This window comes from Colossoma macropomum, unplaced genomic scaffold (assembly GCF_904425465.1).
Source record: "Colossoma macropomum unplaced genomic scaffold, Colossoma_macropomum, whole genome shotgun sequence".
Lineage (NCBI taxonomy): Eukaryota > Metazoa > Chordata > Actinopteri > Characiformes > Serrasalmidae > Colossoma > Colossoma macropomum.
Genome location: NW_023496050.1, coordinates 2072116 through 2099561, shown reverse-complemented (window position 1 = coordinate 2099561; position 27446 = coordinate 2072116). Strand labels below are relative to the sequence as shown.

General features: G+C 35.4%; 1 protein-coding gene across 1 annotated transcript in view; it reads right to left on the bottom strand.

Moving 5' to 3' along the window:
• LOC118804530 (alpha-tectorin-like) overlaps positions 1-27243 on the bottom strand; it is a 127716-nt gene extending 100473 nt beyond the window's left edge. Inside the window, 7 exon segments of the mRNA XM_036565023.1 lie at positions 38-184; positions 295-548; positions 638-791; positions 891-986; positions 1171-1449; positions 1768-1900; positions 26639-27243. Of these exon segments, the coding sequence (XP_036420916.1) occupies positions 38-184; positions 295-548; positions 638-791; positions 891-986; positions 1171-1449; positions 1768-1900; positions 26639-26826 (1251 nt within the window). The 5' untranslated portion in view covers positions 26827-27243.
• Between the last annotated feature and the right edge of the window lie 203 nt (positions 27244-27446).

The window sequence follows — 27446 nt, the reverse complement described above, 5'->3', positions numbered from 1 at the left end:
AGCACATATTTTACTAAAGGAGTTTAGTGATGCTGACCTTGACTTCATGTTGATGATTTTTCACCAGTTCTAATTCTTGATCATAGACAAATATTCTGACCAAGCGTGTCCATGACACACGTGTGCTGCCCCGATTCTCATTCTTTCCTTCAATACGATAGTATGGCAACCCATCACCACAGGCCTGTACAGAAATGCAATTTTAGACTTAGACAGAATCAAGACCAGACACCATTTTAAATATCCCAATCATAAATTTCACACTAATAAAGGAAACATAATTGAAAACTGTACCTCAGACAGGATATAAGTGCAGGTCCCTTGAAAGTGAAACACCTGATTATCAAAAGTAAAGTAGTGAGGATCACCAGAAATGGTGCAGGTTTGGCGTTGAATATTTTGACAGCCATACTGGAAAGCAGCACGACGGCAGGCTTGAGAGAAGGTGCAGGGCTGAGAGCTGCACTGGAGACCCTGGCGGGTGCAAGTGCACCTCTCCAGGCAAGAGGCATCTGTCCAGAAAGAGGTACCCTGTGGGACGGAGTTGTCTGCCAAAAAAAAAAAAGTTTAGTGAGATTAACAATAGTCTATATTGTATACTGATTTTCAAAAGTATGCAGAGTTTCAGGCAGCTTACTGTTAAATTGACATCTCTGTGAGCCATGATCTACACGGAAAGCCCATCTGCCTGTCACATTGACATTGGTGCTGTATGTAAAGACATTGTAGTTGTGTTGAAATGACCCAGGAATTGAGAAGTAGTAACTGGAGTCATCTGTGTCATAACCAGCCTTGGAAACAAAGCAATATCAGTTTAGAACCTAAAATTATATTTCCAGTTTAGGGGTATCAGTAAGATAGTAGACTACCAGCACCAAATTTATGCTTACCTGTACAGACCTGTCTGTTGGAGAAATTTGACCATAATTCATCAGTATAAAAGAGAGATGACCACCTGAAATTAAAACAACTTGGAAAGATGCTTCCTGCAAAATGTTTACAAAAAATGAGTGAGGCATCATTAAAATACACTTCTTATGTCTTATATTATTTCAGAAGGCAGCAACATTGTTGAATTTGCAGGTTAGGATGACATAGCTGTCTTTTATGGTGGTCAATTATGAAGAAATCAGTATACAGCTTAATCATATGAAGAGAAAGCTTTCTTACCATGCCTGAGTAACTGTAGTAAGCAACTTTATGCCATGTTGCCACAAAAACCCACGTTGCACTGAATTGCAGCTGAGGGAAATGCTGGTTTATGTCCTGGGTGGCCTGTGTGAGAATGTTTCCAGTAGTGTATTGCTGATATGAGACATCACCATTTCCACGATTATCAAGGTCTGTCCAGAATGGGGCAATGAGGTCTCGTCCACCATTAGAAGGAAACTGGTAGGGGGTGTAGCTGCTCCATGCCTGATCAAAGGTTAAGTGACCATTGTTGTTGACCTACAGGAAAAGCAAGTAGTTGATTGTTATATCACATGAGCCAAAATATTTTCCCACTCGTGTTGTTAAAGTGGATTTTTTTTTTTCTAACTAGGCTCAAAATTGGTTTGGATGGAATATTTGGCCACAGAAAATAGTAGCTAGAAATTTAAGATATGTAATTAGGATTTTGTGGTGTTATGGCCACCTTTTTGCTGAGAATTATATGGTGTTTAATGAATGGAGATTTCATGCTCACTGAACTTTAGCCTTCAATACGTTGCCAGCTGCTTGACATAGCAACATTCTTCCCCAAATAGGAAAGTAAGATTCACTCACATATATTTGATTGTATGTTTTTCCAAAGAATGAAAATGGCTGCACAAGAGGAATAGCAGATGAACCTCCATCATCTATCCGTTCATTCACTACGTCTCCAACTCCAATTCCATATGCATAGAAAGGACCTAAGACATAACAGATAGTGTAAGCAGCAAAATTTCAAGCCTAAGAAAAACGTAGTGTCAAAGTTACTTTTAATAGCTTTTCTCGGTATTTTCTAGTTCACTGTTTTTAGAGTGATATTTTGGATCAAGGAGATTCTGGTTTGAATTGTGGTAACGCAGTATATGTTTCAGCAATCTTATCTATACTACAAACATTCAAGGTATCAATTAATGTGTCTTAATTTGTCAGTTTTTTTTTCTCCAGCCGAACTCATGACAAAGAACCCAGGAAAATAGAGTAGAAAGACAGTCTAGAATATGTACATGGGTTACCTGTAGTTGCATTTATTTGTGGAGTAGTGATGTCAGTGGTACTGCTCTCTGAAGAAAAGAGAGAAAACCATCAGTGTCAGTGCCAGTGTGTTTTCTTAACCATTAGCAAAGCTCTCTTCAGCAATGACCAGCATTTAAAGTTGTCATCCAGTACCTGCTTCAGCTGATAAAATTACATAAGGTGCTATTAATAGCTTTTTTTTTAAATCAATGTAGTGGCTGAAATGCAGCATGAAGACAGGAACTGTGTCCCGTGTTCTTTGGACTATATTCTTATAAACAACATATTAATAACTCTGCATTTATGTATTAATTGAATGATATTATAAAAAAAGTGTGTTTTACTAACCAATAGACCTCCAATATAAAAAGTTTTAAACAATGTTCTCGAATGCCTAAGACTTTTGTACATTACTGTAAGAATATACACAATGTTTAGTAATTACAAGTCAGAATGATCCCAGTAAATTACTGAAAAGGCATTAAAAGTACTAAAACATTAGTGGTACAAACATTAGTATCTTTCCTTTATACTGGTTTGTTTAATTATTTATTTATTTATTTATTTATTTGGTCAGTATTTTGTTCATATTCATTTTTCTCTGCTGGATGACAAATTGAAGCCTTCTAGGCCTGAAATGCATGAGTTTACACAACATAGGCTCAACACAGCAAGTATAATGGTCAGAGAGTGACAGGTTTTGAACACTTTGTCTCCTTCCACCACTTCAATTTTTTTACTCATAATTTTGGACATTTTATTCTTATTTTTTTTGCCAAGAGACAAAAATTCTTTTGTTAGTTTTCTTAGTCTTCTTAGTTTTGTAACTTTCTCTATCCTTTAGAATGTTAATGCAGTGGAGATCTCTGGTTTAAATGTTTATGCATTTAGAGTTTGGTGAAAGTTTCCAGTTGCTATTACTTAATATTGATTAATAAGTCATAATATATCTGAAATGTTGTACTTTTGAATATGCCAAACCACAATTTCCACACTACATAAAAAAAATCAACAAAAACAAACAAAAAAAACAAATGATGATAGAGGTTTCCCAAAAGTACCTTTGAATACTGTATATAAAATACTGCCTTCCCATTCTCTTCTCTTATTTATTTATTTATTTATTTATTTATTTTTTTGGGGGGGTGCTTATGATTTACCAAAAGATTGTGTTTATTTTTTCTGATGAAATGATTCTCAAAATATTTTCAAAATAAAGCTCCTAAATAGTAATGTAAAATACAGTAGATATTAATAAAAAAAGTAGCAAAATGGAGTGCCCAGCCCCCCCCACCATCGCCACTCAGATGGCACCCATCCATTTAACGTTTAACATTGGGAAAAAAAACTCAGGTATATCAAGTAATACAAAACTCATCAGTACAGCATGAATATAATGTATTACCAGCTGTAATTATACAATAATGCTGCTAGAAGTAAAACAGATTTCACAATAAGCTACCAGTCTTTTTAGCTGCATTTTCCATAGTGTTCGAAGTGGCCACAATTTATTTTCAGCACAATTTAAGCTACATTCAGAGTCAAAGTTCGGAGTGTATTTGAAATAAATTTATTGAGTATGTGTGATAATGTAAAATAAACCTTAGTCCCAAACCTGCTCACATTCGAGCACTCCCAGCACATACGTAAAAATGTACCACATCTACCATCAGCACAAAAAGTAACAAAGATGAGATGGAGTGAGGCACATATGGAGTGAGGCACACTCCTCTGCAAGGAGTTAAATAGGATCTGTGAAGAAATTTATGATGAATAGGTTAGCGGTTTTAAAATTAACTCTAGGAAGAATACTCATTTGCACTATTGATATAAGAGTTTGTTGAGTATTAGGTAACTCTAGTTCCTCATATCATCACAGATATTTGCAAATATCTAAGTAACAATTCTCTTAACTGTTTATTGAAGAGATTAATACATTTAAAAATTAAAATTAAGGATAAATTTGTCTCTCTCATTGTGTCATTCAAAGGCAGAAGTGCAGATTTTGTCTTGCTGACCTTACAGCCAGAGTGATAGTGCAAAATATATCCAAAATACAGAGCACAAGGGGATTTGTTTGAGGAATGTTATTAATGCAAGGCAATTGTCATCAGCATATAAAGAAATGTAATGATGACTATTATTAATGGTGACTGGGGAGTAAAGTGGGGATAGCCGAATCGCTTGGGCCAGGAGCTCGAGTGACAAAGCAAATAAGAGAGGAGAAAATGGACAGCCTTGTCTAGAGCCATGAGAAACTAAACATGGAGGTGAGCATTTATTACATGTTATTACTATAGCAGAAGGGCTGACATACAGAGATTTGGATGTTTAGGATGTCAGAAAAATGTTCATTGTTACATAATTTAAGAGCTAATAAATGGGCAACTACTATGAAAATAATAATATTATCACTCTATGCATAAGAGAGAGAAAATAAGAGAGAAGAAATTTACTTCTAATTTAAGCTCAGCTGCAACAGTTTCATTAAAGGAAGTTCGTAGTAAATGAACAAGAGAGGCAACTTTGTTTTCTAGGACTGTGATTTTCTTTAGTTTTATTTAGTTGTGAATCGAAAAAAGTAGATTGTCCCCTGATGTATTCCTTAATCGCTTTCCACAAAATTCATAGACCTGTAACTGAAACATTATTGATAGGCATGAAATCTTTAAAGCCAGAGCTAAATTCTTGAACATTTTTTTCATTTTGTAACAATGTAGTGTTAAACTCAGAATCTTCAAATTATAATTGATATTTTGATAGAAAATTTAAAAATTCTGGGTCAAAGATGAAGGGAACATATCCTCTTCCCCTTCTTGATTTATACTTTAAGATGTGCAATTTGTACAGATGTGTCAGAGCCTGTATTAAATATTGTTAAATTAAATTTCCTACACAAAAGCATTAAAGTTCTATTAGTTTTGTTCTTAGCTGCAGAAATCTTAGCTGCAATACTGCCACACAAAAATACTTAGAACCCATTCTGGGCACATCTTGTGGGAAAAGATGGGTCTCCTGAAACATCTATTTTTTTCCCTATAAATGGTAAGAAAGCTGGTCCTTTTATAAGGAGAATTCAAACCCTGGACATTCTAAGACAAGATTGAAAAATGATTATCATGTAAAAAAGAAAAAATAGAATAACCATGACTTAGCAATTGAAACCTGAAAGCAAGAAAACATCAGAAAACAAAAACAAGTAACGTTGATTTGAACAACTTGAAAAATCTCAGAGTATATTGATGGTCTCATTCTCAACTTCAACTGCATCCCATAACCAAACCTGAGTGAGTGGTGCAACATCGTTCCTACCCATTTAGACACTGATGATACTAGTTAAATGAAAGATCATCTTCTGTAAAGCAACATATGAAAATAAAAAGTACATAATAAAGTGTAAGTATTTTCAATTGCCATCAGGTACACAGTTTGAGGTCAGGATGCAATCAACACCACCACTGTGCTTTCATGATGTCATTTGGTTTGGCTAAAGAGGAGATCAGGCTGTTCCAAAGGACAAGAGAAATGGTGCACAGGACCTGACATGTTAACTTTTAGCAGAGCTGGATACGGCAGAAAGTTCCAGCTGCTTTCAGAGATCTCTGAAACAGAAGAAAAAACATCCTCTCCTTGGTAGCGGCTGCGCTGTAATCAACAAAGAAACGAAGCTTGGAGCCTAAACAGACAATGGGGCTGCACTCCCTGTGAACCTTCTGCAATTGTTGCCTGTCCTGATACTGCAGAAATTTGAAGATAAACACCTGCGGAGTATTCTGACCATCTGATGATTTCCTGTAGATTTGGTGGGTTCTCTTGATCTCGATGTCTTTATCAGCAAATGAGGGAAACCACTTTTTGATTGCCTTTTCTATGTAGTTAACACCCTTGGAGCCCTCAAAGAGTTCTACCAGCTGCACATTGCTCCTGCGGGAATGGTCCTCGAGTTCAGGAAGCTTACTTTCAACAGACTCCAGTCAACCTGTGTGGCAGTTTAGAATCTTTTTCTGCTCGCGTTCTTTGCTGACTACTTCATCAACTTTTGAAATGGTCAGGACTGATTTAGTTTATGTTCAAAGGTCATCTTTGATTGCGCACAGTTGAGCCTTTTAGTCTGAGGACACTGCCTCCAACTGCGATTAGAGAAAGCTAGCTTGATTTTCAGTGGAGTTGGCTAACAGATCTGCCATTTCAGCCATCTCTGGTGAGACAAACTGCTTTGATTTTTTTCTTAATTGGACTGGATACCAATGAAGAAATCACTCACTCATTTGTGCTTGACCTCTCAGTCAATCTTTCATGCCAAAAGTTGCAAGGTAGTAAAATAAAAGCTGAATAAATCAGTCGAGAAGACGGAAAGAATGTAGTAGCTCTAGCTGTGAGCTGCTATTCTGGCAAGTCTGTCATGTGACCCCCCTGATTATATAAGTCTTACTAATGCTTGGTTAACTCAGAGAGAGGTGGGAAAATGGTCATCTTAAAATGAAATATGACTATTTCAGGCTTATAAATACACAACCACAAATGTGGTTTTTACTGTAACTGTGTCCTGATTACCTAGCATCACACGGAATGAGTCTTTAGCCTACCTGCTGTAGTGGTTGCACTTCTGGATGGAGACGTGCTAAAGCCTGCAGAGAGAAATTGTATTTTAAATTTATCAGTTTTAAAATTTTGTTCTTCAAAAAAAAACAAAATTACAAATGCATATTTTAATAAAGTGATGCACACTTACTATTTGTTTAATATATGTTGTGTATAGATTTGTGCTGTGTCAAGATCTTCATTGCATATTGTTCTGTATTCTGTTTAAATCTGCGTTGTGTATAGATCTGTGTTGTGTATAGCGCAGTATTGTGTATGGACTCTGCTTTATAGATGTATTCTGTGTTGTGTAAATTTCTGCACTGCATACTGATCTGTACTGAGTGTAGTGTTTCATTGCACATATTTCAAGGAATTGATCTTTTTTCCTTTATTTAAAGCTTTGTTTGATGTTCAATATGAGTCACATTTAGCAACATATAAATAGTTTCATAATAATACTATACTAGATACTATATGATTTCATTTAATACATAATAATTAATTTAAGACATTTAATAATTAATATTTTTTATTTGCTTAATTGAGATATTATACAAGTAAAAAGGGGATAAAGAAAACGAAGACGAAAACAAATGCAACAATACAACATAGCTAATCCATCTATCACTGAACATGACTGATAGCCTATAATGAACAACCATTATTAAATGTAGTTATGTTATAACTGAAGTTTCTTCTCATCTTACATCTTTAATAGCAAAACTACTTACTCTGACACAATACAAGAGGCCTATGTTACTAGATCTCTTTTCTGCCTAAGCTAAAGTTCTCTACCTAACCATAATATACCTCAGGTGCCCAACATGCTAGACCATCTGACCAACCTCATTCCGAATCCAGCTTCTCCATATTCCACTGGCATACAGTCTTACCAATTCTCTATCCAAGCTGCTGCAGTTGTTGTTATTTCAGAACCAGCTGTTCTCATCATGTAAAGATCACTCAGACCTAGACCTCAACAGCTTCTATGTTCATCCTGGTGTTTTTTGGGGATCTGGCCTTTTAGCTACTTTTGCCTATGTCAGTACTTTTTCTATTCTGGATATTTCACTAGTTTTGTATTCTACACTAGTTTTGTTTTATGCATTTGCCTCTGATGTTTGTGTCTTTTGTTGTCACACAGAATGTGCCTTTAGCCTACCTGCTGTAGTGCTTGCACTTCTGGATGTACTGCCAGAGCCAAGAGACATGCTAAAGCCTGCAGAAGGGAATTTTACACACATATTTGAGAATACTGCATCACAGGATGCATATACCCTGAAATCTTGATTTGGTGATTTCCAAGATTCTCGTTGCAGCCCCTTAGAGTTATATGAAAAAAAAAAGTGTTTTCATCACTTTCTGAATGACTGCTGTTGTAATTTATGACTTGTAGATATATAAAACTACAAATGTTGTAAGCTGACATTTGGTGACAAAATACAACACAAATGTAGAACATGGGCCTTTTACTGTCCTTTTACTGTAATTGTGTCCTGATTCCTTAGCATCACACAAAATGAGCCTTTTTCCTACCTGCTGTAGTGGTTGCACTTCTGGATGTACTGCCAGAACGAAGAGACGTGCTAAAGCCTGCAGAGAGGAATTTTACACAGTTATAATACAGATATTTGAGAATAATTCATCACCAAAGTCAAATACCCTGAAATCTTGATTTGGTACATTCTAAGATTCTTCTTGCAAAACCTTAGATCTATGTGCAAAAAATGTTTACACCCTCAGTTTTCATGTTTTGTTCTTAAAAAAAAAAAAAATGCATATTTTAATGCAGTAATGCCCACTTACTGTTTAATACATTTTTTGTATCGATTTCTATTGTGTAAAGATCTTCATTGTGCATTGTTTGTATTCTGTTTAAAACTTCTTTGTGTATAGATCTATGTTGTGTATAGTGCTATAATGTCCTGTCATGCCTTATCTATGCTTTTCTCTGTTTCTGCCTTTGTTTTATTGTTTTCCTTTGCTATGTGCCTTTGTTTACATTTGCCATGTGACTTTTTTTCTAGTCCATAACTGTTTCTTGTTCTTAGCTCTGCCCCATCGTTGTTCTCAGCTGTCCCTTGTCTTGAGTGTTTGTATATATACCTCTTTATTTGTTTAGTTCCTTAGCCAGCATTACTCTTGTACTCTTGTTTTTTGTTTTTGGTTTGTGGTCTCAGCTTATTTTCTCTTGCTCGTTGTTTGTGTTTTCAGTTCCATGCTTCTAGTTCTCTGTTTTCAATTCATGGTCAAGTAAATTTTTCATGTTTTAGTTTGTATTCATAGTATGTGGTTTTCACTGCTCCTGTTTTCTTGTTAGTTATCTAGAGTTAACATTCACTGGTTTTCTTAGTCTGTTCAGTTCTCTGTATTATTGTGTTAATCTGTTTAATTCATGGATCCGCACACCATTTATTTTCCTGCCTGTTTTCTGGATGTTCAGAATAAAGACTATAACAAAGGATGTTCACGCCTGTACCCCATCTCCTCGTCTGCCTCAGCAGCCCCAACTTTACAAGTGTAGTGTCGTATATGGGTTCTGCTTTATGAATGGATTCTTGCATACAGATCTGCATTGATTGTAGTGTTTCCTTGCACTTATCTTCATGAAATGTATATTTTATTTCCATTAATTAAAGCTTGGTTGGATTCTCAATATAACGGTCACATTTACCAAAATATAAACAATTTCATAATAATACTGTATATTGTATTCCTTCATTAGATAAATAATTCATATTTTGCTATTTTCTTAACTGAGATATAGTGAAAGTAAAAAGGAGATAAAGAAAAAGAATTCAACAAATGCAATTACCATTACTAAATGCATGAACTTAAATGAATGAACTTAAAGTGATACATGTAATGCAAGGTTCTAAGCAGTGTTTCAGCTCTAAGTGATTTTTGAAGGAGGCACAACACAGAGCAGCCAATCAAAAGAAAGATCATTAATCTTATATCGTTCTTAGAGGCACTGTAACTGTAACTGTATTGAGCCTGCTTAATTTTACTGGGAAAGGTGAGGTTGGAAAATAGTCATTTTAAAATGAAATGTGATCATTTTAGGTATGTGAAACCACAAATGTTGTAAATGGACATCAGGTGAAAAAGTACAATTCAAATGTAGGACATGGCCTTTTAATGTCCTTTTACTGTAACTGTGTCCTGATTCCCTAACACCACACAGAATGAGCCTTTAGCCTACCAGTTGTAGTAGTTCCACTTCTGGATGTACTGCCAGAGCCAGGAGATGTGTGAAAGCCTGCAGAGGAATTTTACACAAATATAATACAGATATTTGATTGGATATTTTATTGATTATTGTATCCTGGATATGTCACAAGTTATTGCACTCTAGATTTTTCACTACTTTTTGGATTCTGGATGTTTCACTAGTTATTGTATTTTTAAGTTACACTAGTTCTTTTATTCCACACTACTTATTGTTTTATGCATTTGTGTCTGATGTTCATGTCTTTCGTTGTCACACAAAAGAGTAGTGGCTTCAGTATGTTCTGCTCTGAAGCCACTACAGACTCTCACACGGACTTAGACACATACACCTCAGCTGTAATATCCACTCTTGTATTGACAAGGTCACCTCCGTCAAGTGGCTGAAAATCTTTCCTAATCAGAAATCTTAAATGAATGCTGAGGTTCAGCTAGGAAAGCCAAACACGCATACAAATTGTCTGTTGAAGAGCACTTCCACAACTCTGACCCCCATCGCACGTGGAAGGGCATCCAGACTTTGACAGACTACAGACCTCCCCCACTGACCCCCCGCCGCTAGCAGTGCCTCTCTCTCAGACGAGCGTAATCGGTTCTATGCTCGTTTTGATCAGGGCATTGCTGAACACAACACATGGGGTGTACTTCCTCACAACAGCAGCCCCCCCACACTCTCTCCAGCTGAGGTATGTTCAGTACTGAGCAGAGTAAATGCACGTAAAGCTACTGGCCCAGACGGCATCCCCGGAAGAGTCCTCAGAGCGTGCGCTGGACAGCTAGCCCTGGTCTCCACTGACAACTACAATCTGTCACTGGCCCAGACTACTGTTCCCACGTGCTGGAAGGCTACAACCATCATTCTGGTGCCTAAGCCTTCTTCTGCAGCATGTCTGAATGACTTACACCCTGTCACATTCACACCCATTGTGATGAAGTGCTTTGAGAAACTGGTTCTCAGTCATCTGAAAGCAGCACTCCCACCATCACTGGATCCACTCCAGTTTGCGTACCGCTCAAACAGATCGACAGAGGATACCATTTCCACAGCTCTTCATTCTGCCCTCACCCACCTGGGAAATTGGAACACATACATTCGGATGCCTTAGCTCCACCTTCAATACAGTCATCCCTGCCAGGCTGGTCACCAAGCTCAGTGATCTCAGAATCAGAAACCCCCTGTGTAATTGGGAACCAGTCAGCTCAGGTCCAGCTTCTTTCCTTCCACCATCACCCTGCTGAACTGCACACCACTCCACTAATACTCATACTTATATGTTGCACACAATATTTGTTAATATTTATTATGCCTTGCATTTCCATACAATAGACTGTTCACTGTATATAGAACACAACACATAACTACTCTAACAGTATGTAACATACCTTATATATTGTATTTTTTGTATATATATACATGTATATATGATTCATGGATATATGTATAATTGTGTGTATATTGTTCAGATAGTTATATATTTCATAGATACGTCATATTATTTATGTCTGTTATTGCACTATTGCTACTATTTGCACTTCTGGTAGATGCTAACTGCATTTGTTGCCTTGTACTTGTACTGAGCAATGACAATAAAGTTGAATCTATCTATCTATCTATCTATCTATCTATCTAGAATTAGCCTTTAGCTTACCTGCTGTAGTGGTTGCACTTCTGGATGTACTGCCAGAGCCAGGAGACGTGATAAATCCTGCAGAGAGGAATTTCACACAGATATAATGCACATATTTGAGAACACTGCATCACAGAATACAAATACCCTGAAATCTTGATTTGCAGTTTGGTAAATTTCCAACTAATCTGTCTCTCACTGAACGATGCTGAATGTGAATGTTTCAGCTTCTTCAGTGCTTTTTGAATGAGGCACAACACAGGGCACCCAATCATAAGAGAGATCATTAATCGTTTATTGTTTCCAAAAGCACAGTAACAAAACAGCCTGCTTAATTTTAAGGGAAAAAGTGAGATTGGTCATTTGGTCATTTTAAAATGAAATATGACCATTTTAGGTACATAAAACCATAAATGTTGAATTTTACAAATATATAGTTGTCTTTGACAGTTCTGAGCCATATTTCTATTAGTGTTTCCTGTGTTTAACTCTTGCCTGTGTCAGTACATTTTGTATTCTGTATATTTCACTAGTTATTGTATTCTGGATATTTCACTGATTGTTTTATACCAGATGTTTCATTGATTTATTGTATTTTGGAAGTTTTACTACTTATTATGCATTTGCCCTTCATGTTAGTGTCTTTAGCCTACCTGCTGTAGTGGTTGCACTTCTGGATGTACTGCCAGAGTCAGGAGACGTGCCAAAGCCTGCAGAGAGGAATTTTACACAGATATAATACAGATATTTGAGAATACTGCATCACAGAATGCAAATACCTTGAAATCTTGATTTGCAGTTTGGATAATGTCCTATGATTCTCATCTCAGCTTTACATTTATATTATTATAGGTATATAAATCAACAAATGTTGTAAGTGGACATCGGTTGACAAAATACAAGACAAATATAGGACATGGGCCTTTTAATGTCCTTTTACTTAACTGTGTCCTGATTACTTAGCATCACACAGAGTGAGTCTTTCGCATACCTGCTGTAGTGGTTGCACTTCTGGATGTACTGCCAGAGCCAGGGGACGTATTAAAGTCTGCAGAGAGAAATGTTACACAGATATAATACAGACATTTCAGAATTCTTCCATCACAGAATGCAAATACCCTGAAATCTTGCTTTGCATTTTGGTACTTTCCCAGGATTCTCACTGCAGCCCCTTACTGTGACTGAGATATGACAAAAGTAAAAAAGAAGGGTATAAAGAAAAAAAAGACAACAACAAATGCAACAACACAATTAATCTGTCTCTGACAGAATGTGCAAATTGTAAATGAACTGAAAGTGAGGCATGCAATGCAATGTTCTAAGCAGTTTCTCAGCTCTAAGTGGTTTTGAATGAGGCAGAACACAGGGCAGCCAATCATAAGACAGACCATTAATTGTATATAGTCTTTAAAAGCACAATAAACAGTCTGCTCAATTTTAAGTGATATGTAAGGTAGGAAAATTTTTAAAATACAATATGACCATTTTAGGTACAGAAAATAATAAATGTCATATTTCACAAAAGCCATATTTCCATTTGAAACATGTATATACAGATAATACTGGCGTAAAGGCAATTCCTTTTCTCATGTCTGAACCACTGCTGATGTATTTTGTGACTCCACCCTTTCATTACCATCTTCTTCTGCAGCCTATTCCTAGACTTATTAGCTCCTACAAATGTCAAACATTTCACTGAACTGCTTCAAAGCAGAGTTCAAAATATATTTCAGACCTTTATTTGACTTGGAATGTCGACTAAACTCCTTTGAGTGACTCTACACATTAATAATGATTTTTTTTTATTATTATTATTAAAATATATAATTAATCATTTTATTTTGTTCCATTCTCTTTTGTTGTGACTACCAAAATAATCAAAGCGCTGTGAAAACTTTACTCAGTCCTGAGCAAAATTTAAAAACCTGAACTAGTTCATGACTAGTAAACACACCTTTGAACAGTTAATATACAAAATTGTTTACTGAATGGCAGAAAGTGTGTTTCAGTAGTGACAATTCTTAAGGATACACAGTGATTCTGAGAATTTGGGAAACATCTACTTTAAAATAATTGGATATGACTGCTCACTACGTAGCCATGAGAGACAAAGATGTAGTCTAACTTCCTGCTGTTAATGCAAGGGTATGGCTAAAATTAGTCTCCGCCTATAGATTAAAACTTTTTGTATTTTGCTAGTTACAAAAAACCTTCAGACTCTTCTTCTTCTTGTTTTATTTGATTATTATTTTTTTTAACGTTGTTAACATGCAGACTGCCCACACTCATTGAGTACATTTTCAATGTAATGTATACAGGTCTTCAGTAAGGGAAGAGCCCAGATACCCTGGCACTGGTGTTTATCCGACCATCCACCTCACCAACTGGGGCTGTTTTTTTTTTTTGGCAGGGAAGAAGGATGGGCGCCTTTGTCCCTGCATTGACTGCATTTACTGTTAAGGACTGCTACCTCTTGCCATTGATGACCTTAGTATTTGAGGCACTGCAGCAAGCCTCAGTTTTTTACCAAACTGGACCTGCATATTACCTACAACCTCATTAAGGGGCGCCAGGCGTGTCACACGTATTATGCCATCTGGCGATTACGAGTACCTCGTAATGCTGATTGGGTTTATGAATGCCCCCATAACTATAATACATCAAACTCTAATCGTCACCCCGTTATGCTGGGACATAGAAAACACCAATACATAAACTCTCCTTAGCAAAAGACCCATACTAAGTAATTTTAAAATGAAATACGATCAATTTAGGTACATAAAACCATGAATGTCATATTTCACAAATATTCTTTTTGCCTTTGACAGTTCTGAGTCATATTTCTCCTGTGTTTAGTTTTTTCCTGTGTTACTTCTTTTTGTATTCAGGATATTTCACTAGGTATTGTATTCTGGATGTTTCAGTGATTATTGCATTCTGGATTTTTCATTGATTATTGGATTATTGGTTTCTCGAAGTTTCACTTGTTATTGAATACTGGATGCTTCACTATGTATTCTACTTTTAATTCACACTAATTATTGTATTCTGCACTAGTTATTGTTTTATGCATTTGCCTCTCATTTTTGTGTCTTTTGTTGTCACACAGAATGAGCCTTTAGCCTACCTGCTGTAGGGGTTGCACTTCTGGATGTACTGCCAGAGCCAGGAGACGTGATAAATCCTGCAGAGAGGAGTTTCACACAGATATAATACAGATATTTGAGAATACTGCATCACAGAATGCAAATACCCTGAAATCTTGATTTGTAGTTTGGTAAATTTCCAAGATTCTCACTGCAGCCACTTACAGTTATATGGAAAAAAAAATATTCACCACCTGTCAATTTTTATGTTTTGTTGTTAAAGTAAACTCAATTACAAATGGACATTACACATATACATCACATTGTCCGTTTCTCCTTTGCTAGGTAAAACAGTCACATTCAGTCAAAATACAAATGATTTCATAATAAAATTAGATATAATATTTTTATTACATAAATAATTCATATTTAGTTATATACTTGAGTACGACATGATGACAGTAAAAAGAAGGGGATGAAGAAAAAGAATTCTATAACAAATGCAACAATTCAACATAACTGTCAGTCTCTCACTGAACTATGCTAATAAACCAAAAAGACCAACATTTGCTAAATGTAAACTGTGAATAAACTGAAAGTGATGTAGGCAATGCAATGTTCTAAGCAGTGTTTCAGCTTGTTCAGTCCTTTTTGAATGAAATATGACCATTCTTAGGTACATACAACCACAAATGTCATATTTCATATCTTAAAAGTTCTGAGCTATATGTTTATTAGTGTTTCCTGTGTTTAACTCTTGCCCGTGTCACAACTTTTTTCTTTTAGATTTTTCACTAGTGATTGTATTCTGGATATTACACAAGTTCTTGTATTCTGGATATTTCGATGATTATAATATTCCAGATATTTCATTGATTATTGTATTTTGGAAGTTTTACTACTTTTTGCATTATCGATGTTTCACTTCTTATTGAATCCTGAAGGTTTCACTATGTATTGCGTTTTTAAGTTACACTAATGCTGTATTTCACACTATTTATTGTATTCTGCACTAGTTATTGTTTTATGCATTTGCCTCTGATGTTTATGTCTTTTGTTGTCACACAGAATGAGTCTTTAGCCTACCTGCTGTAGTGGTTGCACTTCTGGATGTACTGCCAGAGCCAGGAGACGTGTTAAAGCCTGCGGAGATTAATTGAACACAGATATAATACACCACTTTGCAATTTTTATGTTCTTAAAAAAACAAAAACAAATGCAAAATACAAAATTAATGCAATACTGCACACTTACTGATTGTTTAATATATATGTTGTGTATAGATTTGTGTTGTTTAAAGATCTTCTGTTTTCTGTTTAAATCTGCATTGTGTATCAAACCGTCTTGTGTATAGTGCAATATTGGTTAGGGATTCTGCCTTGTGTATTTTGTCCATTACATACAGATCTGTACTGAGTGTACAGTATTGTGTTTCATTGCACAAATCTTCATGAAATTGTTGTCTTTTTTTCCTTTATTCAAAGCTTTGTTGTATGCTCAATATAGCAGTCACATTTAGCAAAATATAAATAATTTCATAATAATATTGTATGCTCTATTATTTCATTACATAAATAATTAATATTTTGATATTTACTTGATTGAGATATAATAAAAGTAAAACGAATTCAACAACAATTGCAACAATGCAACATAACTAAGGAGTCTCTTACAGAATGTGCCTGATAACATAAAAAGTCCAACTATTACTAAATGCAAACTGTAAATGAACTGAAATGATACATGCAATGCAAGGTTCTAAGCAGCATTTCAGCTCTAAGTGATTTTTTTGAAGGAGGCACAACACAGGGCAGCTAATCAAAAGAGAGATCATTAATCTTATATTGGTTTTAAAGGCACAGTAAAAAAAAAAACAAAAAAAACAAAAAAAACAAAACAAAAAAAAAAAACACAACAAAACAAAAAAACGCCAGCTTTAAGAGAAATATGAGATTGGAAAATGGTCAATTTAAAATGAAATGTCACCATTTTAGGTATATAAAAGGACAAATGTCATATTTCACAAATTAGCTTTTTGCCTTTGAGAGTTCTGAGACATATTTGTATTAGTATTTTCCAAAAGAAGAAGAGAAGAGAGAAGAGGTAAGAGGCTAGATGAGGACTGAATCTGAATCTCATGTTAATCATAGGTTAACGTTTATTTTATCCATCTGCACATATGGACACCTTACTGTACATATTGCAATTTTTGGACACCTCATCGCGCATCTTGCACATCTGGACACTCCACACCTGTGTTTTACTCTTGCCTGTGTTACTACTTGGTGTTGTTGTTTTTTGGAGATTTTACTAGTTACTGTATTTTGCATATTTCATTGATTGTTGTATTTTGGAAGTTTTACTACTTATTATTTTCTCGATGTTTCATTTCTGATTGAAAGCTGGAAGTTTCACTACTTTTTGTATTTCTAAGTTACACTAGTTTTTGTATTCTGTTCTAGTTATTGTTTTATGCATTTGCCTCTGATATTTGTGTCTTTTGTTATCACACAAAATGAGCCTTTAGCCTACCTGCTGTAGTGGTTGCACTTCTGGATGTACTGCCAGAGCCAGGAGACGTGTTAAAGCCTGCAGAGAGTAATATTACACTGATATAATACAGATATTAGAGAATAATTTATCACAGAACACAAATATCCTTGAAATCTTGCTTTGCATTCTGGATCATTTTCTAAGATTCTCACTGCAGCTCTTTACATTTATATGAAAAAAAAATGTTACAATGAAAAATTAGGACCATTTTAGGTATATACGACAAATGTAGGACATGGGCCTTTTAACGTCCTTTTATGGTAAATGTGTTCTGATTATGTAGCATCACACAGAATGAGTCTTTAGCCCACCTGCTGTAGTGGTTGCCCTTCTGGATGTACTGCCAGAGCCAGGAGATGTGCTAAAGCCTGCAGAGGAGTATTTCACACCGATATAGTACAGATGTTTGGGAATACTGCATCACCGAATGCAAATACCCTAAAATCTTGATTGCACAACACAGGGCAGCCAATCATAAGAGAGATCATTAATCTTTTATCGTTCTTAAAGGCACAGTGACAAAACAGTTTGCTTAATTTTAAGGGAAAAGTGAGATCCGAAAAATAATCAATTTAAAATGAAATATCACCATTTTAGGTACATAAAACCATAAATGTCATATTTCACAAATATGTTTTTGCCTTTGAGAGTTCTGAACCATATTTCTATTAGTGTTTCCTGTGTTTAACTTTTACCTGTGTCACTACTCTTGTACTCTGGATATTTCACTAGTTTTTGTATTGTATTGTTTTACTAGTTATTGTATTCTCACAGTTTCACTACTTAGTAAATACTGGACGTTTCACTATTTATTATATTTCTAAGTTACACTAGTTATTGGATTCCACACCAGTTCTGTATTTGCCTCTGATATTGGTGTCTTTTGTTGTCACACAGAATGAGCCTTTAGCTTACCTGCTGTAGTGGTTGCACTCCTGGATGTACTGCCAGAGCCAGGAGACGTGCTAAAGCCTGCAGAGAGGAATTTTACACAGATATAATACAGATATTTGAGAATACTTCATTGTAGAGTGCACATACCCTGAAATCTTGATTTACAGTTTTGAACTTTTCAAGAATTCTCACTGCAGCCCCTTACAGGTGTATATAAAATGTTTTCACCACTTGTCAGTTTTTATGTTTTGTTGTTCAAATAAACACAAATTCAAATGCCTGATAAACCAAAAGGATCAAAAAGTGCTAAATGCACACAACGAATGAATTGAAAGTAATGCATGCATTGCATGTTCTAAGCAGTGTTTCGGCTCTAAGTGCTTTTTGAATGAGACACATCACAGGGTAGCCAATAATAACAGAGGTCATCATCATATGTGATTCTTAAAGGCACGGTTACAAAACAGCCTGCTCCATGTTAAATGATAAAGAGAGAAAATAAAAGACCTATGCAGTATATATGCATTTTAATTTCATTTAACTGTTATTATGTCCTGGCATCATGAGCCTTTAGCCTACCTCTTGTAGTGGTCACTCTTATTGATGTATTGCCAGAAGGATTTGTCATGTTAAAACCTGCATTAAAGAATTTTACACAGATATTATACAGATATTTAAGAGTATTTCACTTAGTATATGCAACCTGATAATGTGTTTTGCAGTTTGGAGCTTTCCCCAAGATTCTCAATGTGGTCTCTCACACTAGTTTTTGCACCGCTCATCAAATTTTAGTACAAATACAAATGCACATTTTATTGCATACTTACTGTTTGCTGAATTTTATCCTCATTGGGGAAACCTTGTTTCCAAAATGTTGAAACACTGTGCAAATGCACATAAAACAGTACAACAATACACAAAATAGGAAATAGTACAAATACATCTCAAATTTTTAAACTGAGAAATGTTTTTTGAAAAATATATACCCATTTTGTATTTGATACAAGCAACATATTTCTAAAATGTTGGAACCAGGGCCACAAATAGGGTGGTTAAGTTGTGTAATGCTAAAATAACACCTGGTGGAACATTTCACAGTTAATTAAATTAAATAGCAACATATCAGTAACAGCTTTTAGCTGATAGATCAGTTTTGAAAGAGTTTTATTAGAATCAATGTTGAGACAGTGACAGCACTACCCAATCAGCAGTGACTGGTTCCTATCTGACTTCAGAAGAACTGTGGTTTGGCCATAGACACCAAATGCTACACACTTATCCAGATGTACAGATATACAACAGATTTTCATGCAAAAAAAAAACAAAACAAAACAAATAAACAAACACACACAAAAAAAAATGTGAAAATAATTCATTTAGAAAATAAATAATCTACTATACTCAGCATGTGTGAACATTATCCCAATTAAATTTAATTAATTATTGTGTTTATTTTCATTATAAAGTATATCCATTAAGAAGTGTAAGAATGTAATTCAGGATGATCACCTTTTAAAAAAGCAATAACACTTTTATTATGAATTCACGCACAAGTCATGTTTGCCTGAATGCAATGCATGTTATTGGGATCTTTTCAAAGAAATGCAAAGTGGTCTTTACTTCTGTTCCTATACTGTAAAAAATCATCACTGTAAAAAAAAGCTGCGTTCAAACATTGAATTCATGTATTGACCCCTTTCACTGTGGTGCCAGGATTGGGAAATATACAGTCAGCCACTTCACTACATGAATTAAAGCAGTATCCATATCTGAATCCAGACCTTTGTAATAACAGTTTATTTTTCTATTTTGTCATAGATAACAGCAGTTAACAGCTAATGTTAACAGAAAGACAGTTACGCCCTGGTTGCTGCTGGACTGACAGGTTTTTCTGGTTCTGAACACATAATTGTGTCTCTATGATGAAACATTACAACTGTAACTGTGACCAAAGTCTTTCACAATGTCATTAAGTGTTAATTCAGTTGGAATAATAGTTCACCATGTGATTTACATGAAGTGGTGTAGTTAGGATTTTATGGGAACCAGTACAAAAGCAATTAATTGCCCTCATATGATTACATTCAATAGAAAAATGAGTAAAAAAAGATAAAAGTGTAAATAAAGCTTCATTCCATACAATATTTTACATCCTTGGAAAAGTGAAATTAAAGCTCAGTTATACCTTTTAAGCAGCCTGTACAGAAACTATGTACACTCAAAAGACTGAAGACTGTTATGATGGGTTCTGTTTAAGCAAAATTAGTTGCACAATGGATATGGTAGGAAGTAGAACCAGGAATATATTTGTAAGCAAACATAGAAAGTGCCAAAATCAATGGATCCCATATCAGTTGATGGTGGCTTAATGTGATGTTGACAGATGGAAATAGCCTACAGTAGTAGTAGAGTGAGTGATCAGGTGAGTAGAAAAGGCTTAAGATTAACCTGTTGCTGTCTTGCTGAAGCACTATAATTAGGTTTAAAAATAAGATAAATGAGGATTAAATTCAAATTAGGATAGCACCAAGAGATAAAAAAGTGCCAATTTTAAAAATAAACAGAGATGCATGAGTCATTCTATGGAAACGTCCATTTTTGTGTCCCTAGCATTTACAGATATATTCCACTTGAAAAACACGTTAAGGTTACAATTTATTTACTTTTTAAAATAAAAAAATAAGATATTATAACAGTTACACCTTCTTGAGCCATCAATGTAGCAATATTAGTTTGTAAATCAATTCTGTAGAATTCCAAGCACCACAGAAGTGCTCATCCTCACAGTCAAGGCTGAGTGCCATATTTTGCGGTAAAACATGTTTTTTCTGCAATTTTAACTGCAATAATCTACACATGACTATGAAAAACATGATTTATGATATAATGTACATAATGAAAGTTGTCGTCCCCAGGAGTTGTGTCACTGGTGTTACTGTGTAACAAAAAATCTCTTATTTTGAAATAGAAATCACACTGATGACATCACTTCACTTCCATTTACCTATTTTCTGAAGATCTATGAAGAAAAGCACATGGTAAGTCCACTGTGTCTTTACAGTTATCAGATATTTTCTCATTTACCTCCTGATTTCATATTAAGCTTTTAGTTGAAGTCACTGGTATGACCAACTTTAGTTTTAGGTAATTTTGAAAAAAATAGAATACAAATGAATTAAATTACATATTTTAGTGGATATTTCATGATTGACAACTTGTGTTTTGTAAAATGCATTTTTCATTAAAAATGGTGTTACTGCCTCTGGTGTTACCTTTCTTATGTGTAACACCAATGAAGATCAGTAACACCAGTGACTCCTATGAACAGGTAAAAAAGTGGACGTTTCTGTAGAATGACCCATATGCAGAGGATTAGACACCACACTTTAATCCTCACCACTGACTGAAGAGCTCAATTTCAGACACTTTCAAATAAAATCTACTATGCGATTTAACTACACACTTCTATAGCTTCAGAATAGTTTAGCTAGCTTGCGTTGTAGTCTGATTAGATACTGAATAATGAGCCTTAGTGTGTAATAAGCTTGGGATTTTAAGTGGTTAAGCTAGAAAGCTGCTGTACACAAGTAGAAAGAAAACCTTTATAACCTTTATAAATCTTTTAAACCTTTTTAAAAGAAAGACAGGGAGAACTTTATAGGATGTTAGATTGAAAGCAGGAGGAGCTTCAGGCATGACCCTCCTCCTTAACCTTACATATTTCATAATTCAATTTAGAGTGTACAAAAAGAGCGGAGAGTGAGTTACTCATGCATATTAAAGGAACATTTAAGCATGTATATAATGTCTATCTCAAAGGCATTATATATGAAAACTATTAGTAAAAAAATGTATCATTACCTGTGTTAAGGTTTATGTAAACTTAACAGTTACCTGTTATTTGTCCTTTGATCAGTCCTCCTTTGAAAGAAATAAAATAAGACATTTTTAATAAAAATAAAATAAATTACTCACAGAAAAAAAAAAACTGTGCTTCCCATCCTTTTTAGCAGGAACTTACCATTCATTAGCAGCAGCAGAGGGACGGACAGTAGGACTAGAAACCTCATTGTGAATAATGGCTTCCAACTTCAAACCTGCAGGAACAATCAGCATTACAAACCAACCTTTATTTTTGCATGCATGTTGCCAGGTAAGTGCTCCTGCAGGTTATAAAACAACAGGCTATAAAAAGGCATACAATTAAACAAAAATGAATCTGAATTCAATTTTGACTTTAATCTAAAATTAATCTCATTTGTCAACACAATCACAGTAATTAAATTTGAACTGTTTTTAAATATCAAATGCCAATTTTATGTGTATATTACAATATTGGAATTTGACTGAATGGCTAATCAACATAGCAAATTATTTGAAAAGATGTCATTCTGGAGTTAGTAATTTAAAATAAAAATACTTCTAGTTGTAGAAACACCAACATATTTCAAAAAACAGTTGTGATTTAAAAAATGTTTAGTAATAATGTTTTAGTATTAATAGTGTAATTTGGTAATGTGACGTTAGACCTAAATGTATCGTATGGCATTTTCAGAATTTAAACAAAAACCACATGCAACAAGAAAACCCATGACAGGATTATATTCATTCAACAAAACTGGTTAGCAAAAAACACATGGCCACAAAACAGCATATGAAAAGAAAATGTGCTTCAGTTTGAAGGACAAATGAGAATGAGTGGCCAAAATTCTTACCTGAGAAGCCACTGCAGAGCAAACTCAGTCTCTTCCTCTCTCTCTCTCTCTATTACTCCAGTAGAGGAACCAGTGTGGTCCTGCAGCTGCCCTTTATTTGCATCATATTTGTACCTTTCTTTAAGAGTATGGGTGGATCACAGCTAATAGGATTACTTCCTTGTACAGCAAGTCAGAAGAGAAAAAGAAAAGAAAAAAAAGTAAGATTGATGCAGTTACTCATAATGAAATCACTGTAACACCATGATTCACCATGTGCATTGTCTGAATGTCAAACTAACACAGGCACTCAAACTTTGTCTAATTCATTTTCTCTTTAACACACATACAGAGGTGTCAAATTCATTTATTGGGAGCTTGGATGCTCAACTCTGAGACATTTTACTGTCATTTTACTCAGAGTATATATATATGTTGTGCAGGTCTAGGGTCATTGATGGAGCTATCTGGAGTTGGTGATTTTTTTGAGTGAAGAGATGATGGATGCTGATTAGTAGAAACAAATTTAATTCACCACACAGTACCCTTTGGAAGACATTTGGGAAGACACTCATTAAAGACCCCAAGCTGGTCTTCTTAGAATGGTGGACTGGCCACTCCAGGGCCCAAACCTTAACATTTTTAAATGTAATTGGGATCACTTGGTCACGAGAGACAGAACATGGCACCAGCTGCTAAGACTTAATGTTGGTGGTGTTTTCAGGGAGCTTGAACAACCCAAAAAAATGAAACCAAGTCTGAATTCACATTACATTTTTTCTATGACATTTTGCTGTTAATAAATTTTCTGTTTAATGTTCATCTGTCTTGATGAAAAATAACTTACTTAGTGACACCCTGTCAGAGTTGCTTACTGCCCATTTATTGCCATGTGTGACTTACTTGTCAGCAGCCTGATTGAAACTTAGTCATGCTGTCTTCACTGGGGTTTTTTTTTGGGTGGATGTGACACCTTTGGGTGGATGGGACACTCTAATTAATGTGCACCCAGTCTTGTTATACTTGTTATACCTACTGATTCAACTGTCAAACACACTTCAAATAGTTATAGCACTACCCACAACACCAACCTGATTCACTGACTCCACCTATGATTTATAGACCAAAGCCTAACAGATCTAGATATTCATTATAGTTATCTTACTTTTCTGTTTTACATGATTCAGACTTTACACACACTTGAAATAATATTTTCATGGATTCTGGCCTATTTTGCATTAATGTTGTGGAATTTACAGTATAGTTACTGTTATGGACATCAGCCTCCAGGATTTATAGAGCAAAACAATGATGTATCAACATTTAAAGTAAACTTAAAATCTATTTTTTTTACCTTGGTCATTCATGCCCCTGGTTATATTAACTATGATTCATCTAACCTTTAAAAGACAAAATAATTTTACAGAATTTTTTTTTTCCCTTCAAAATAGAATGACTTTAGCCTTTTCCTTAACAAATTAACACTCCTCCTTCCTGATATGATGAATGTTTAACTCAGATAAACATGCGACTAGGAGAAGTAACCCTTATTTTAAATGTTTACTGTAATTTTATAGCAGTTAGGTAACATACATATAATTTTAATTACACAACATTTCAGTATTAACTGTAGGTATATTGGACCACTTTGTGTTTTAAACAATTCCTGTTTTTTAATCAATGCTTGATTATATATTTGATAAATATTTACTCTTCCGGCGTCATCATGGTTGTACACCTCATGTGAATTTTACGAAAAAACAATCAGAAGTAGATTATAATGATGTATAATGCCTGTAATGTTACAAAAAATTTATAGTGATGTAAAAAACTGAAGCAAAAGTCATGCTGTTTGCTTTGTTGTTCAAGCAGACTAAGAAACTATATTTTATTCAAAGATTCTTTATCCAGCATTATTACAGCTTATACAGAGAGAGAAATTGTGTAATAATGTCATAAAACTGGATCTGTCAGTCTTGCTTAAATTGTGCTGCATCAGGAGGAAATGTTATACAGTCTTAGGAGGAGTTTGCAGTCTAAAGAAACTGCATTCCAGCACAGAGGCCACACCATTACACATGTCTGTACAAGGAAATCAATCAATTAGGAGGAGCAAAAGATTGCCAAATTTTGGTGAATGTAATTTTTAATTTCAATTGCAAGTTCATGTTAAAGAGCTTCTAAATGTACATAGTAAAAGTGCTGAAGTGCATTCCAGTACTGAGGCCGCTGCCATGCACTCTCCTCTGCCAGGAAACTGCTGCATCTTATCAGGGCATTCACTTATTTAGAAACTTGTGTAGAATACATGCTGGGGCAAAAATATAAAAATGAAAATGGGCAAAGTAAAAACATGTATAACATTTAAAATTTAATACCGAATAGCTTTTTCTACCATTTTTTTCCAAATAGTGAATTCTTTAGGGGTAAAAATGTAGAAACGTATATATTGTTGGATTAAATTTTAATGGCCACTCACAGCATTGGAAATTGTTGTCTAGTTAATGTGAGGTTAATGTCAGACCAGTTTTCAATGGCCCTAATAGCGACAGGACCGTTGACCACTGTTGGAGTTGTAATAATCAATGCAGGACAAAATGAAGGCATTGACCAGTATTTTGGCATCAGTATTGTTGAGCAGAGGGCGGAGACGTGCAGTGTTAGGCAAGTGGTTGAATGAAGTCTTAGTAAGTGTCTTAATATGGGGCTCAAATGAAAATGAAGAGTTAAAAATTAATCCAAGGTTTTTACTGACTTGAACTGATTTGACAAGGATACCCTCTACCTTGACAGTGAGATCAGATAAATTGGAAACCAGTGCTTTAGGGCCGATTAACAAGACTTCAGTTTTGTCTGCACTCCAACCAATGTGTTAAATCTGTAACGCATGTACTTAGTGACTGAGCTGAGACTGCGGGGGATGCAGTGCTTATGTAGATCTGGTTATCATAAGCATTATAGTGAAATTCAAACCCATAATTACCAATGATCTGACCTAGTGGTGAGATGTATAATATGAAAAACAAGCGTCCAAGGACAGAGCCTTGGGGCACTCCCTGAGCAACTGGAGCAGTGGATGACTTGTGTGAACCAACAGAGACAAACTGTTGCCTGTTAGTAAGATGGAACCAAGCAAGAGCTGAGCCTGAAATGCCTATAGAAGAAAGCCTGGAAATAAGTATATCATGATTCACAGTGTCAAAGGCTTCAGTGAGGTCAACGAGGATGAAGATATTAAGAAAACCAGCATCAGCAGACATTGAAAGATCACCAAGCATTCTTAATAGGGCAGTCTTAGTCTCAATTTATCAGTGATGCCTTATTAGTTATGGAGCAAGCGCTTCAAAGACATATTTTATATTGGAGGAGGTTGAAGCAGAATCCATTCTGCAGAAAGTGCGAAAGTCCATGGATAATTCCATTTTTGTTTAATCTGATCCTAGTTCAATTGTGTGAGCAGATGACCAGGATGCAGCCCTCTGAGGCACAATGAACTGAGAGAGAGCGCAGTGGAAAAGTCAGAGTCCAGGGAAAGACAGTAAAACAAAAACACAAACAAAGCAGAAGACGCCAGAGAGAAGCGGCAGCCACAAACACGCTCAGCATACTCTCAACCAAGAGTTGTGAAAATAAGCATTCTTAAGTAAAAGATTTGCAGTAGCAGTTAAAACTGTTCATGCTCAATTGGTGAAGTCTCCCTAGCTGGTCTTTGGAGTGCTTTTGGGAAGCAATTCCTAATAGCAGTAAAATTAACAGAATGCCTGTACAGTAAGCTGCAGAGCAGTAATTTGGCCTGATAAACTCGTAGAGGTACTAGTTGCCTGGACATGCTTTCACTCTAATTTGGGGGGAACTGAAGTCACAGCAGTCATATCCTACACAGACCTGCTGAGTAACCACCTGGCATGTAACCACATCTTTTATCTGATAATGAGGATCACTGAGCATCCATATGTAGGAACACAGCTCTGTGGCCTACAGATCTTCATCCCATAATAGAACAACCAGTACCTACCATTCCAGTTAAAGTAGGAGTCACAAATGCTTGATCCAGCTGCACTACTGCATCTCCAAGGTTGGTCCAGAGAATTGAAGTTACTGCAGAGATCATACTTAGAAATGGCAATTAAAAAAGGAAAGCACTTTATTGGCCAACATGTGACACTGATATAGGTACATACCACCACAGGGTATAAGTGGAAGGGGAAAAAAACAGGGCCCTTTAATGTCCTTTTTACTGTAACTGTGCCCTGGTGTACTAGCATTACGTAGAATGTACCTACACTCTGCAATGGTCTGTCTTATGACTGTAGTGTAATTCTGAGGAATCCTGATAAAGTCTGCAATGAGGAATTTTACACATAAAATTTGACACATATATAATATGTGTGTGTGTGCGCGCGTAGTTGTGTGTGTATACGCACGTACAACTATAGCCTTACTAAAGTGCAAAAAATTCACTATAGGTGTTACACACAGCATAAACACAATGCACTGCCTTGTGAAGAAACCACGTGAAGAAATGCTGAAGAACAATTACCCCAAAACTGCAGGAAATCATTTCACAA